This window comes from Bombina bombina, chromosome 4, assembly GCF_027579735.1.
Source record: "Bombina bombina isolate aBomBom1 chromosome 4, aBomBom1.pri, whole genome shotgun sequence".
Taxonomy (NCBI): Eukaryota; Metazoa; Chordata; class Amphibia; order Anura; family Bombinatoridae; genus Bombina; species Bombina bombina.
Window position 1 is genome coordinate 689,596,700 of NC_069502.1, and position 14,934 is coordinate 689,611,633.

Below are 14,934 nucleotides of genomic sequence, written 5' to 3' on the forward strand. Positions count from 1 at the left end.
TGAAGCAGATAAGCCTGCAAACTGTTCCCCCTTGAAAGTTCTCTGGTTTAACAGTCCTGCGTGGGAACAGCAATCGATTTTAGTTACTGGTGCTAAAATCATACTCCTCTTTAACAGAAATCTTCTTCATTTTCTGTTGCAGAGTAAATAGTACAAACCGGCACTATTTTAAAATAACAAACTCTTGATAGAAGAAATAAAAAACTACAACTAACACCACATACTCTTTACCACCCCTGTGGAGATGCTACTTGTACAGAGCGGCAAAGAGAATGACTGGGGGGCGGAGCTAGAGGGGGAGCTATATGGACAGCTCTGCTGTTGTGCTCTCTTTGCCACTTCCTGTAGGGAATGAGAATATCCCACAAGTAAGGATGAAGCCGTGGACCGGACACACCAATGTAGGAGAAAAATAGAAATTAAAAAAAAAATTTAAATCACCTTAGCACCCAGGTGGGAAAGTGCTTAGCACTCAAAGGGTTAAACTATAAATCAACCTAAGATAACTATTCTAATAAAATAAAAAAAACTACCAATCAAAAACCTAAATTACAAAATGTAAATAAACCTAATACTACGAAAAAAATAAAAAAAATCGCTTAAAATTACAAAAAATAAAAAACGAAATGATCCAAAATAATAAAAATTACACCTAATCTAATAGCCCTATAAAAACAAAAAGCCCCCCCAAAATAGCAACACCCCCTAACCTAACAATAAACTACCAATAGCCCTTAAAAGGGCCTGTTGTAGGGCATTTCCCTAAGTTAAACAGCTCTTTTACATTAAAAAATTACAAAGACCCCCTTAAAAGTAACCCCCCCCCCACACACAACCAAAGTTAGGGGGGTGTTAGGTTTAGGAGTTAATAGTTTAATTTAGTGTTTTGCTATGTAGGGGCCGGCAGTTTAGGGGGTTAATAGGTTTATTATAGTAGTAGCAATGTGGGTGGGTGCGGATTAGGGGTATAGGTTAATTTATTAGTTGCAATGTGGGGGGCGGCGGTTTAGGGGTTAATAGGTTTAATTAGTGTCGGTGATGTCATGGAGCGAGCGATTAGGGGTTAATCACTTTATTTAGCATCTGCGATGTCGGGGAGCTGTGAATTTGGGGTTAATAACTTTATTTAGTGTCAGTGATGTCGGGGAGCGGCGGATTAGGGGTGTTTAGACTAGGGGTTTGTGTTAGCGTTTTAGGTTTAAACGTCATTTTCTTTTCCCCATAGACATCAATGGGGTTGCCTTATGGCGATTTGCCATTCCGCGATTTTTTCTAACACTCTCTCCCCATTGATGTCCATGAGGGAAAGCGTGCACAAGCACGTAAACTCAGCCCTTTACTTTTGTGCGGTATGGGGCTTAACGCACCATAACGCACAGCACAAGGAGGTTTTTCAGTAACTCGTAATGGCAGCGCTATGGAAAGTGCAATAACGATCATTTTATTGCAATATTTAAGCATCCGATATAGCGCAAAACTCGTAATCTAGGTGATAGTGTGAAGCTACCCAGTAAGTGCTATAAAAGGGGTTCAACAAACTGGGTATAGGGTATAAAAATTACTTATCAAACCACATTGATCTGTCAGGCAAATTGGAAAGAAAGGTTGGACTCTACCCATATATGACAATCACCAACCCCAAAACTGGGGAAACTGAGAATTTTATGTTTTATTTCCCTTAATAAGGTGTCTGACCTATGCATAGTATCAGGTTCTTGGTCTGCTCAGAAAGACGGATATTACAAATGACTGCACAATAGCTTGTTTATATGGCCAACTGAAATGACATGAAATGTGCAAGAGACAAATTGTTTGTTGTAATAAATAGCTCTTACTTTAAACTGAAAATGTTTGTATGGTTGAAGCATACACAACTCCACAGCTGATTTCAGATTACACCTGATTGCTATCTGGGCTCTTTTCATTTCTAATGAATATACATGTAGAATTAGCCAAGGGGTGGGTGCAAGTAGCAGTTCAGGTTTCTTTAAAGGGACAGTAAAGTCAAATTTAAACTTTTATGATTCAGCTATAGAATGCAATTTACAGCAGCTTTACAATTTACCTCTATTATCTAATTTGTTTCGTTGTATTGGTGCCCCTTGTTAAAACATATACCTAGGGTAGGCTCAGGAGCAATAAAGCCCTACTGAGAGCTAGCTGTAAATTTGTGGTTGCATATTTGCCTTTTGTCATTGACTATCTATGTGTTAAGCAAGCTCACAGTAGTGCATTGCTGCTTTTTCAACAATTAAAAGCAAAACAAGCAAATTCAATAGAAGAAGTACATTGGAAAGTTGTTTAAAATGATATGCTTTATAGAACATAGAACATACAATTGTAAACAACTTTTTAGTTTACTTATATTTTTAATTTAGCTTCATTCTCTTGGTATCCTTTATTGAAGAATCAGCAACGCACTCCTGGGAACTAGTGAAACACTGGTAAGCCAATAATAAGAGGTATATATATATATATATATATATATATATATATATATAGCCACAAATCAATAGTTAGCACCCAGCTTCTGAGCCTACCTAGGCATGCTTTTTTAACAAAGGATAACAAGAGAATGAAGCACATTAGATAAGAGAGGTATATAGGAAAGATGTTTATAATTGTACACTCTGTCTGAATCATGAAATACATTTTTGGGGTTTCATGTCCCTTAAAAGAAAAATGTGTCATGCACGTTCATTTGAAGGACCATTAAACTTGACATTTCAACAATGCATAAAATGTTTCATTTTTGCAATTGAAACATTATTGCAATATACATCCATTATTTATTTTGCTAGATTATGCTGTTTATGTGCTTGTTTTCTCTCAGGGAGGTTTGGGTTAATACTTTTAGGCAAATTATGCAAGCTTTTGTTTACTTCACACACACCCCTAAGATTCTAAGCAGTCACATTTTTGTAAATGGTGGATTATCCGTTTTGCATCAACAATCATGATAGGAGAATCATTCTTTGCAATAGTAACTAAGTTGTATCAGTGCTAAACAACCTTAAGAGAAGAGATATGGGCAGACTTCCCCAGTCTCTCTCAACTGCACATGTGCAAACAGAGTTTGTGCTATATCTGAATATTAGTTTGTGATTGGTTAGCAAGGATTCTTTTGTTCTGGGGGACAGGGAAATCAGTGAAATAAACAAGCATAAAACAATATACTCATTTGACATAATAAAGCTTCAGTTTTCATTGCAAAATTATTTTCAGATATGAAGGTTCAAAAAGGTTCAAAATCATGTAGTTTACAATCTGTGTTTACTTGTCCTTAAATAGTAATGTATTAGAAATTATACTGAAATAAATTCAACTGCCATTTGTAGGAACACATCACCGAGCATAGAAGAGACCCAAATTATCAATGACGGTTGATCTATGAACCATGGTTATGTTGTTAAAAGGGAGTTAGTGGACTGTACAATAAAGAGGTTTGAATAGAAAACCTAATCCTATTCTGATGACGTAATGGGAAAGATGAACAGGACTGGGACATTCTATACAATATCCAAAAGGATTTTCCCTTCACATGATCTTAATGAATCTCAGTAAGGAAAAGCCTTGATCATGAGGGTCAGACCATCAAGTCTTGAACTCATTCCTAAAGCAAGACTTTAAGGCTTAGCTTACAGTTCTGCCCTGGAAGATCTTTGTATCTAAAGGAGTAAAATAACTCATAGAATTGTGATATTTTTGATAATATATTTCAGGATATGCCCCAAATGACTTTATTCATAAAGGGATCATCCATTAGACTATTTTGCAACCATTACCAGAAGCTCAAACATTAAACCATACATCTTGATACCCCATAACACTTCCATAGAAACAGAACAAATAAGCAGGTAAAACTCCTATAAAAAAAAGTATACCGTCAAACTATATTTTCAATCACTATAAGTTAAAGGGAAACTGAAGCCAAATTGTTTATTTCATGATTCGTATAGAGCATGCAAATTTAAGCAACTTTCTAATTTAGTCCTATTATCAATTTTTCTTCGTTCTTTTGGTATTTTTATTTGAAAAAGCGGGAATACTCTATAAGCTTATGAGCCGGCCCATCTTTGGTTAAGCACCTGGGTAGCACTTGCTGATTGGTGGCAAAATCTAGCCACCAATTAGCAAGCACTCTCCAGGTTCTGAACCAAAAATGGGCCGGCTCATAAGCTTACAATCCTGCTTTTTCAAATAAAGATACCAAGAGAACGAAGAAAAATTGAAAATAGGAGTTAATTAGAAAGTTGCATAAAACGGCATGCTCTATCTGAATCATGAAAGAAAAAAATTGGGTTCAGTATCCCTTTAACCCCTTAACGACGTATGGGCTATGTCCTGTAAAAAATGCAGTTAACGACTAAGGACGTACCCCGTATGTTGTTGGTCTTTGAAAGCGGTGGAAGCGATCCTGATCGCTTCCAGTCGCTTTCATGTTATTGCAGTGATGCGTCCATATAGCAGTCCGATGCAGAAAGAGCCACTCTGTGGCCCTCCCTGCATCGGCCATCGATGGCCGTGATCGTTGGTGCGTGGGAGCTGTTGCAGGGAGGCGGGTGGGCGGCCATCGATGAAGGAGGGGGGTGGGATTGTGTGCAGGTGCACATGCGTGCACGGGGGTGGGTGAGCGCGCGGGTGGGTGGGAACCCTACACTATGGGACACTCCGTGGGAGAGAGGACTGGGGAGGGTGGAAATTTAAAATTAAGCGATCTGGGAGAGGGTGGGAGGTTGGATGTTGAGGGGGGGGCAGCAACACTACAGAAAATATACAGTATTTTTTAAATTAAAAAAAAAACATATTTATTTCAAACTGGGTACTGGCAGACAGTTGTCAGTACCCAATATGGCACACAATAAGGCAGAGGGGGATACTACACAGCAGAATTTTTTTATTAAAAAAAAAAACAAAAGAAACTTTTATTTTAGTACTGGCAGACTTTCTGCCAGTACTTAAGATGGCGGGGACAATTGTGGGGTGGGGGAGGGAAGAGAACTGTTTGGGAGGGATCAGGGGGTGTGATGTGTCAGGTGGGAGGCTAACCTCTACACGAAAGCTAAAATTAAACCTGCAAGCTCCCTACAAGCTACCTAATTAACCCCTTCATTGCTAGACATAATATACGTTTAGCGGCCTTCTAATTACCAAAAAGCAACACCAAAGCCATATATGTCTGCTATTTCTGAACAAAGGAGATCCCAGAGAAGCATTTATAACGATTTGTGCCATAATTGCACAAGCTGTTTGTAAATAATTTCAGTGAGAAACCTAAAGTTTGTGAAAAAATTTGTGAAAAAGTGAACGTTTTTTTTTTTTTTAATCACATTTGGCGGTGAAATGGTGGCATGAAATATACCAAAATGGGCTTAGATCAATACTTTGGGTTGTCTTCTAAAAACAAATATATACATGTCAAGGGATATACAGGGATTCCAGACAGATATCAGTATTCCAATGTAACTATCGCTAATTTTGAAAAAATGTGGTTTGGAAATAGTAAAGTGCTACTTGTATTTATTGCCCTATAACTTGCAAAAAAAGCATAGAACATGTAAACATTGGGTATTTCTAAACTCAGGACAAAATTTAGAAACTATTTAGCATGGGTGTTTTTTGGTGGTTGTAGATGTGTAACAGATTTTGGGGGTCAAAGTTAGAAAAAGTGTGTTTTTTTCCATTTTTTCCTCATATTTTATAAAAAAAATTTATAGTAAATTATAAGAAAATAATGGTATCTTTAGAAATTCCATTTAATGGCGAGAACAAACGGTATATATTATGTGTGGGTACAGTAAATGAGTAAGAGGAAAATTACAGCTAAACACAAACACCGCAAAAATGTAAAAATAGCCTTGGTCCCAAACGGTCAGAAAATGGGAAAGTGCTGTGGTCCTTAAGGGGTTTAATTATTTATGTCCTAAGTGAGTCAAACCAAATGTGCAAAGTTCCATCCACAAGAGCAGTAGAAATGGAGGGACAAATAGAACCTACAACCTGAAATAATGTCTCTGTTCACTTAACTATAAGATCCTTGAAGGAAGTACTGAAAGGAATAGTGATATGCTTGCATAAGCAGAAATAGGTATATTCACTGCAAAATATACTTCCAGTATTGCAAAGAGGATATGAAAATTAATAGATTAAATTCTGCTATAAAAAATATTTTATCAGGTAGAAGCACATTTTCAAAAAATGTAATCTAGACTGAGAATGTACCTGGACAAACTTAGAGTAACTAATAGGCAGTAGCTCTTTATAAGCAAGAGGATGAGACCTGTTTGTTGTCTGGAATTCTAAGAATGATGTCTGAACTGTTTGAGTGGTAAACTCTGAGCCATTGAAGCATCATAAGAATGTTCTGTAACTTAATTTCATATAGTTCTTGACTAGGATATCATTTATGCAGCACAGCATTCTATTTAAATATTGTATTGAGATAATCTATACACTAAAACAGTGTTGCATCAAGCCCAAAACATACACAAGATAAAATAAAACATGCAAGGAAAGTGTAGTAATCAGAAGATATAGAGGATTCTACTGCAAGTTAACATTAGAAAACTGTTTTATTCGCTGATGATTTCACTATTACAGAGTCTTTAGGGTCCCTCTCTGACTTACTGAAGCTGCTTGGAGAGTTCAGATGATATTCTTAATATATGGTTTAGGTCATGAAGACAATGATTTATCATATTGGTCTACCTATGGAGGCAATCACTCCGTTCAAATAGGTGAGCGATGAGCTTATGCACTTGGGAGTTTTTCTTTCACACAATGTGTAGGTCACGATAGATAGGAACTTTACCCAGTTCACAAATTAACTGTCCGATATCCTACATAAGTGGCACTTCCAAGAAATCTGATGGCTTGATAGAATAACGGCAATTAAAATGATGATCTTGCCATAATTAACTTACTTTTTCCAGTGAATATTGTTCAAGGTCCCTGTGACTATCTTAGAGAGGATTCAGAGATTATTTAAAGAATATAGTTGGAAGGTAAAGAGGCTCAGGGTGACCCTTAGATCTCTCCAAAACTTATTACAGATGGGAGGAGTTACGGTACCTAATGTTAATCTCTACTATGAGGCGGCCTTATAGAATTCATTAATACCCAGAAGGAAATAAATAGGCAGACTTGGTGTCCATCTGTTTCTTATTTGACATCAAAATCTATGTTTTTATGTTAATGTCCCCTAACTCCAAGTGGTACAAAGTTATACCCCCTCCAGTAAAGAATCATATGATCAAAAAAATGAGCGAATATAAGAAGCTATGTAAAGTGTGTATACTAATGCTACATTAATTGTGTGCTAACGCGTTTTGTGATTTTATTTTTTTATTACTGCATACAAATAACAGCATAAGTTAAAACTTCATACCTTTAGTGTATTAGTGTGTTGAACTGTTTTTGTTATATAACTGTTGCCTCAATGTAATTAAAAACACATAGTAGTATAATGTGCAATTATGTCTTAATCTCAAGCCACAGACCTTTAAATATTCAACATTCCTTTACCAGATTTTACAGAAAATCTTTAAATCTTTAAATACATAAGAATGTGCTGTACACATTTTAATATAACGCAAAGGTATCGTGTTATATTTATATTTTAAAGATTCTTAACTTATTAAAGGGATATGAAACCCAAACATTTTTCTTTTGTGATTCAGAGAGAGCACACAATTTTAAAACGTTTCCAATGGACTTCTATTATGAAATTTGTTTTGTTCCCATGATACTCTGTGTTGAAGCGATACCTAGGTCGGTGTTTGGAGCACTATATGGCAGGAAATAGTGCAAATATATAACATTCTTTCAAACTGCTGACATATAGTGCTCCAGACACGTGCATGCTTCTGAGCTTATGTCCCAGCTTTTCAACAAAAGACACCAAGAGAACTGAGAAAATTTGATACTATAAGTAAATCACAAAGTAGTATCTAAATCATGACAGACAAATGTTGGGTTTCATGTCCCTTTAAGCCTTAAGGCTGTGACAAACTGCAAGCGATGCAGTGCGAGGCAAAGCAGCTGCTTCACGCCGTGTCACATCGATTTTGAAGTTCAAATATTTCAACTCAGCTACGTGACCTGATGCGGCTGAGCGTACAGAGATGAAAAGGCAGGACACATTGAGCGCGCACAGCCGCAACATCACGCTGTGCGCCGCACTGCTCTCAGTGTGTCACAGTCTTTATTGCAGTTCAAGAAGAAAGATTTTTAAAAAGCCGAAAGATTGCGCTGACACTATTGGGACCCTGGACATCTAAGGAGTCAGACAACTGTGTGTGTTGTTATTATTTTAATGCACAGCTATTATATCAATCCAATTAAAGTTTCTTTTTCATATTTCAAAAATGTTAAAAATAAGAAAGAAACAGTAGACAAAAAAGTAGGTGACTACAAGCAAGACAGGGATTTCAGCACAACTTTTTTATTTTCCAATAAATGGTAAGTGAGGATGATCTAAGCATCCTAGTTATGTACAAAATTTAATGTGACTACAGTGTTCCATATCTCAAATGCACACATCCAAATAAAGTAATAACAAATTACATAGGTCAATGATTAAACCGTGGTACCATCGCTATAAATACCACAGTATGCAAATAGCATAGAGCGTCCCTGAAAAACTCTCATAAATAAGCTTAAGATAGTGCAACACCTCCACCAAAGGGTGGCTTCGCATTTGCAGCGAATAAACAGTCACCTTGGAGATCACTGAGGATCTATGCCTATCTTAAAATACTATGTCCAAATAGGAACAAATAGCTACCATCCTATACATAAAGTAGGAGAAAAGACATTGATATAACACATATGTACAATAAAGACTGGTAGAACAACACCTCCACCAGAGGGTAACTTCGCTTCAGAGGCGAATATCTGGTTACCTTGGTGATCCGTGAGGATCTATGCACTCTAAATGACGACTGTGCAGTAAATCATATAAAGACATGTAAATGCATGTATATATATATATATATATATATATATATAAAAAATAGTCAAAATCGTTGATATGTATGTATGGATAGCATAGCAAATGACAGCAAATGAGATATATCCTGTATAGGGGTATGTACAATACCTAATTCAGAGGGCACAACTATAAATTATAGTGTCCGGTGTCATGAATGTATAATTTGGGTTTAGGATCGATGTACAGCCCTATATAAATGTGTCAGGATCATATCTTTACAAAGCAGATATATACAGCTTTTGTGGTGGTTCAATTACCAATACTTAAAGCAACTCAAATGTTAACAGTCTAGCATGTATTCATTATACAGTTCGTATTAACCGAACTCCGAGTCCAAGTTGTTAATAAACACAGTTAGTGGATAAGATTTTTTGTTACCACTCCCAGTGCTTCCTGCACTTGTTACGTAAATCAGCTCAGCTGGAACCAAGGTACTGCTTAAGTATTGGGTTAAACAGAATCCGTATGTCATCATCCGAAAATATAGAGTGGTTCTTCAAAAAAGCACTTTTCCTCAAAGGTAAGACCAAAGTTGCTGGCGATTAATTACTTTATGCGCATTGTCCGCCACATCCGCTATATGTCTCTGTTAAGTCAAGGTTTTCAGGTAAAGTTCAATGCTCCTCGCATACGTCACTGCCGACGCGCGTTTCACCCCCCACATGACTATAGCATCATTGGGGCTTCCTCAGGGCAAACGTGAAACTCGCGTCGGCAGTGAAGTATGCAAGGAGCATTAAACTTTACCTGAAAAACTTGACTTAAAATAGACATATAGTGAATGTCGCGGACATTGCGCATAAAGTAACTAAGGGCCAACAACTTTGGTCTTACCTTTGAGGAAAAGTGCTTTTTTGAAGAACCGCTCTATATTTTCGGATGACATACGGATTCTGTTTAACCCAACACTTAAGCAGTACCTTGGTTCCAGCTGATCTGATTTATGTAACAAGCGCAGGAAGCGCTGGGAGTGGTAACAAAAAATCTTATCCCCTTACTGTGTCTATTAACAACTTGGACTCGGAGTTCGGTTAATACGAACTGTATAATGAATACATGCTCGACTGTTAACATATGAGTTGCTTTAAGTATTGGTAATTGAACTGCCACAAAAGCTGTATATATCTGCTTTGTAAGGATATGATCCTGACACATTTATATAGGGCTGTACATAGATCCTAAACCGAAATTATACATTCATGACACCGGACACTATAATTTATAGTGGTGCCCTCTGAACTAGGTGTTGTACATACCCCTATACAGGATATATCTCATTTGCTGTCATTTGCTATCCTATCCATACATACATATCAAAGATTTTGACTGTTTATATATATACATGCATTTACATGTCTTTAAATGATTTACTGCACAGTCGTCATTTAGAGTGCATAGATCCTCACGGATCACCAAGGTAACCAGATATTCGCCTCTGAAGAGAAGTTACCCTCTGGTGGAGGTGTTGTTCTAACTACCAGTCTTTATTGTACATATATATGTTATATCAATGTCTTTTCTCCTACTTTATGTATAGGATGGTAGCTATTTGTTCCTATTTGGACATAGTATTTTAAGATAGGCATAGATCCTCAGTGTTCGCCAAGGTGACTGTTTATTCGCTGCAAATGCGAAGCCAGCCTCTGGTGGAGGTGTTGCACTATCTTAAGCTTATTTATGAGAGTTTTTCAGGGATGCTCTATGCTATTTGCATACTGTGGTATTTATAGCGATGGTACCACGGTTTAATCATTGACCTATGTAATTTCTTATTACTTTATTTGGATGAGTGCATTGGAGATATGGGACACTGTAGTCACATTAAATTTTGTACATAACTAGGATGCTTAGATCATCCTCACTTACCATTTATTGGAAAATAAAAAAGTTGTGCTGAAATCCCTGTCTTGCTTGTATTCACCTACTTTTGTGTCTACCCTTTCTTTCTTATTTTTAAAATTTTTGAAATATGAATTTTTAAGGGTCTGCACTAAACATACTTTCCCTATAAAGGGTTTCCATATCCAGAGGACATTATACGTAAGTCCTCAGGTATTTTGTGTTTCTCCCTAATCTAACTAATATTAAATTTTTTTTTAATTGGGGTGTAAACTGCAAAAGTCTATACTTACCCACAAGTCATGCTCTGCATAATCAAAGAGTAGCCAAACTTTTCTGTCGCTGTGAGATAAGAATACTTTCTGTAATGTTATAACATTTGGGTGCTTCAACTCACGCAACAGCTAAAAAAAAAAAAATGAGGAAAGTGTCAAAGTCTCACAAAGTAATGAAGCAAACAACAGCTTATGATTATTATTGCACACCGAAAAAACATAATTTATGCTTACCTGATAAATTTATTTCTCTTGTAGTGTATCCAGTCCACGGATTATCCATTACTTGTGGGATATTCTCCTTCCCAACAGGAAGTTGCAAGAGGATCACCCACAGCAGAGCTGCTATATAGCTCCTCCCCTCACTGCCATATCCAGTCATTCGACCGAAACAAGACGAGAAAGGAGAAACCATAGGGTGCAGTGGTGAATGTAGTTTAATTAAAATTTAGACCTGCCTTAAAAGGACAGGGCGGGCCGTGGACTGGATACACTACAAGAGAAATAAATTTATCAGGTAAGCATAAATTATGTTTTTTCTTGTTAAGTGTATCCAGTCCACGGATCATCCATTACTTGTGGGATACCAATACCAAAGCTAAAGTACACGGATGATGGGAGGGACAAGGCAGGAACTTAAACGGAAGGAACCACTGCCTGTAGAACCTTTCTCCCAAAAACAGCCTCCGAAGAAGCAAAAGTGTCAAATTTGTAAAATTTTGAAAAGGTGTGAAGCGAAGACCAAGTCGCAGCCTTGCAAATCTGTTCAACAGAGGCCTCATTTTTAAAAGCCCAGGTGGAAGCCACAGCTCTAGTAGAATGAGCTGTAATCCTTTCAGGGGGCTGCTGTCCAGCAGTCTCATAGGCTAAGCGTATTATGCTCCGAAGCCAAAAGGAGAGAGAGGTTGCCGAAGCTTTTTGACCTCTCCTCTGTCCAGAGTAAACGACAAACAGGGCAGATGTTTGACAAAAATCTTTAGTAGCCTGTAAGTAAAACTTCAAGGCACGGACTACGTCCAGATTATGCAAAAGACGTTCCTTCTTTGAAGAAGGATTAGGACACAATGATGGAACAACAATCTCTTGATTGATATTCCTGTTAGAAACCACCTTAGGTAAAAACCCAGGTTTGGTACGCAGAACTACCTTGTCTGAATGAAAAATCAGATAAGGAGAATCACAATGTAAGGCAGATAACTCAGAGACTCTTCGAGCCGAGGAAATAGCCATCAAAAACAGAACTTTCCAAGATAAAAGTTTAATATCAATGGAATGAAGGGGTTCAAACGGAACTCCCTGAAGAACTTTAAGAACCAAGTTTAAGCTCCACGTGGGAGCAACAGTTTTAAACAAAGGCTTAATCCTAACCAAAGCCTGACAAAATGCCTGGACGTCTTGAACTTCTGCCAGACGCTTGTGCAAAAGAATAGACAGAGCAGAGATCTGTCCTTTTAAAGAACTAGCTGATAAGCCTTTGTCCAAACCCTCTTGGAGAAAGGACAATATCCTAGGAATCCTAACCTTACTCCATGAGTAACTCTTGGATTCACACCAATAAAGATATTTACGCCATATCTTATGGTAGATTTTCCTGGTGACAGGCTTCCGAGCCTGTATTAAGGTATCAATGACTGACTCTGAGAAGCCACGTCTTGATAGAATCAAGCGTTCAATCTCCATGCAGTCAGTCTCAGAGAAAGTAGATTTGGATGATTGAAAGGACCTTGTATTAGAAGGTCCTGCCTCAGAGGCAGAGTCCATGGTGGAAGAGATGACATGTCCACTAGGTCTGCATACCAGGTCCTGCGTGGCCACGCAGGCGCTATCAGAATCACTGATGCTCTCTCCTGTTTGATTTTGGCAATCAGTCGAGGGAGCAGAGGAAACGGTGGAAACACATAGGCCAGGTTAAAGAACCAAGGAGCTGCTAGAGCATCTATCAGCGTTGCTCCCGGGTCCCTGGACCTGGATCCGTAACAAGGAAGCTTGGCGTTCTGGCGAGACGCCATGAGATCCAGTTCTGGTTTGCCCCAACGATGGACCAGTTGAGCAAACACCTCCGGATGGAGTTCCTACTCCCCCGGATGAAAAGTCTGACGACTTAGAAAATCCGCCTCCCAGTTCTCTACGCCTGGGATGTGGATCGCTGACAGGTGGCAAGAGTGAGACTCTGCCCAGCGAATTATCTTTGAGACTTCTAACATCATTAGGGAACTCCTGGTTCCCCCTTGATGGTTGATGTAAGCCACAGTCGTGATGTTGTCCGACTGAAATCTCATGAACCTCAGTGTTGCTAACTGAGGCCAAGCTAGAAGAGCATTGAATATTGCTCTTAACTCCAGAATATTTATTGGGAGGAGTTTCTCCTCCTGAGTCCACGATCCCTGAGCCTTCAGGGAGTTCCAGACTGCGCCCCAACCTAGAAGGCTGGCATCTGTTGTTACAATCGTCCAATCTGGCCTGCGAAAGGTCATACCCTTGGACAGATGGACCCGAGAAAGCCACCAGAGAAGAGAATCTCTGGTCTCTTGATCCAGATTTAGTAGAGGGGACAAATCTGAGTAATCCCCATTCCACTGACTTAGCATGCATAATTGCAGCGGTCTGAGATGCAGGCGCGCAAATGGCACTATGTCCATTGCCGCTACCATTAAGCCGATTACTTCCATGCACTGAGCCACTGACGGGCGTGGAATGGAATGAAGGACACGACAAGCATTTAGAAGTTTTGATAACCTGGACTCCGTCAACTAAATTTTCATCTCTACAGAATCTATAAGAGTCCCTAGGAAGGAGACTCTTGTGAGTGGTGATAGAGAACTCTTTTCCACGTTCACTTTTTAAACAGTCACAACAACTGCCACCGCTCTACTGTGGCTTTTTACCTCCCTCAATACGACTTTTGAAGCCTTTTGAGCCCTTCAGAGAAGTCCTGGATCATGCAGGAAGAAGCTGGATGTCTGTGTCTGTAATTTTTGCTAGGCAAAAAAACGCCAAAATAGGCCCCTCCCACTCATATTACAACAGTGGGAATCCTCAGGGAACTGTTTCTAGGCAAAATTCAAGCCAGCCATGTGGAAAAAACTAGGCCCCAATAAGTTTTATCACCAAACATATGTAAAAAACGATTAAACATGCCAGCAAACGTTTTAAAATACACTTTTATAAGAGTATGTATCTCTATTAATAAGCCTGATACCAGTCGCTATCACTGCATTTAAGGCTTTACTTACATTACTTCGGTATCAGCAGCATTTTCTAGCAAATTCCATCCCTAGAAAAATATTTTAACTGCACATACCTTATTGCAGGAAAACCTGCACGCTATTCCCCCTCAGAAGTTACCTCACTCCTCAGAATATGTGAGAACAGCAAAGGATCTTAGTTACTTCTGCTAAGATCATAGAAAACGCAGGCAGATTCTTTTTCTAAATACTGCCTGAGATAAACAGTACACTCCGGTACCATTTAAAAACAACAAACTTTTGATTGAAGAAATAAACTAAGTATAAAACACCACAGTCCTCTTACGACCTCCATCTTAGTTGAGAGTTGCAAGAGAATGACTGGATATGGCAGTGAGGGGAGGAGCTATATAGCAGCCCTGCTGTGGGTGATCCTCTTGCAACTTCCTGTTGGGAAGGAGAATATCCCACAAGTAATGGATGATCCGTGGACTGGATACACTTAACAAGAGAAATATCTGTAAATGTCACACAGTGTTGAAAACAAACATAAGTTAACAATGCTGATGTCAGTTCTTTCTATATTTTAATAGGCAAAATGTGTAGTCTAGAGAAGGGAAAGCAAAGCTTTTAAACACTTTGA

General features: G+C 38.4%; 1 protein-coding gene across 2 annotated transcripts in view; it reads right to left on the reverse strand.

The window, feature by feature from the left end:
- The window catches only part of CDK19 (cyclin dependent kinase 19), a 437,090-nt gene that overhangs the window by 255,448 nt on the left and 166,708 nt on the right, over window positions 1–14,934 (reverse strand). For both annotated transcript variants that reach the window (XM_053710859.1, XM_053710858.1), the window contains exon 3: window positions 11,125–11,235. In XM_053710859.1, the coding sequence (XP_053566834.1) occupies window positions 11,125–11,235 (111 nt within the window). The remainder of the gene's footprint in view (window positions 1–11,124; window positions 11,236–14,934) is intronic.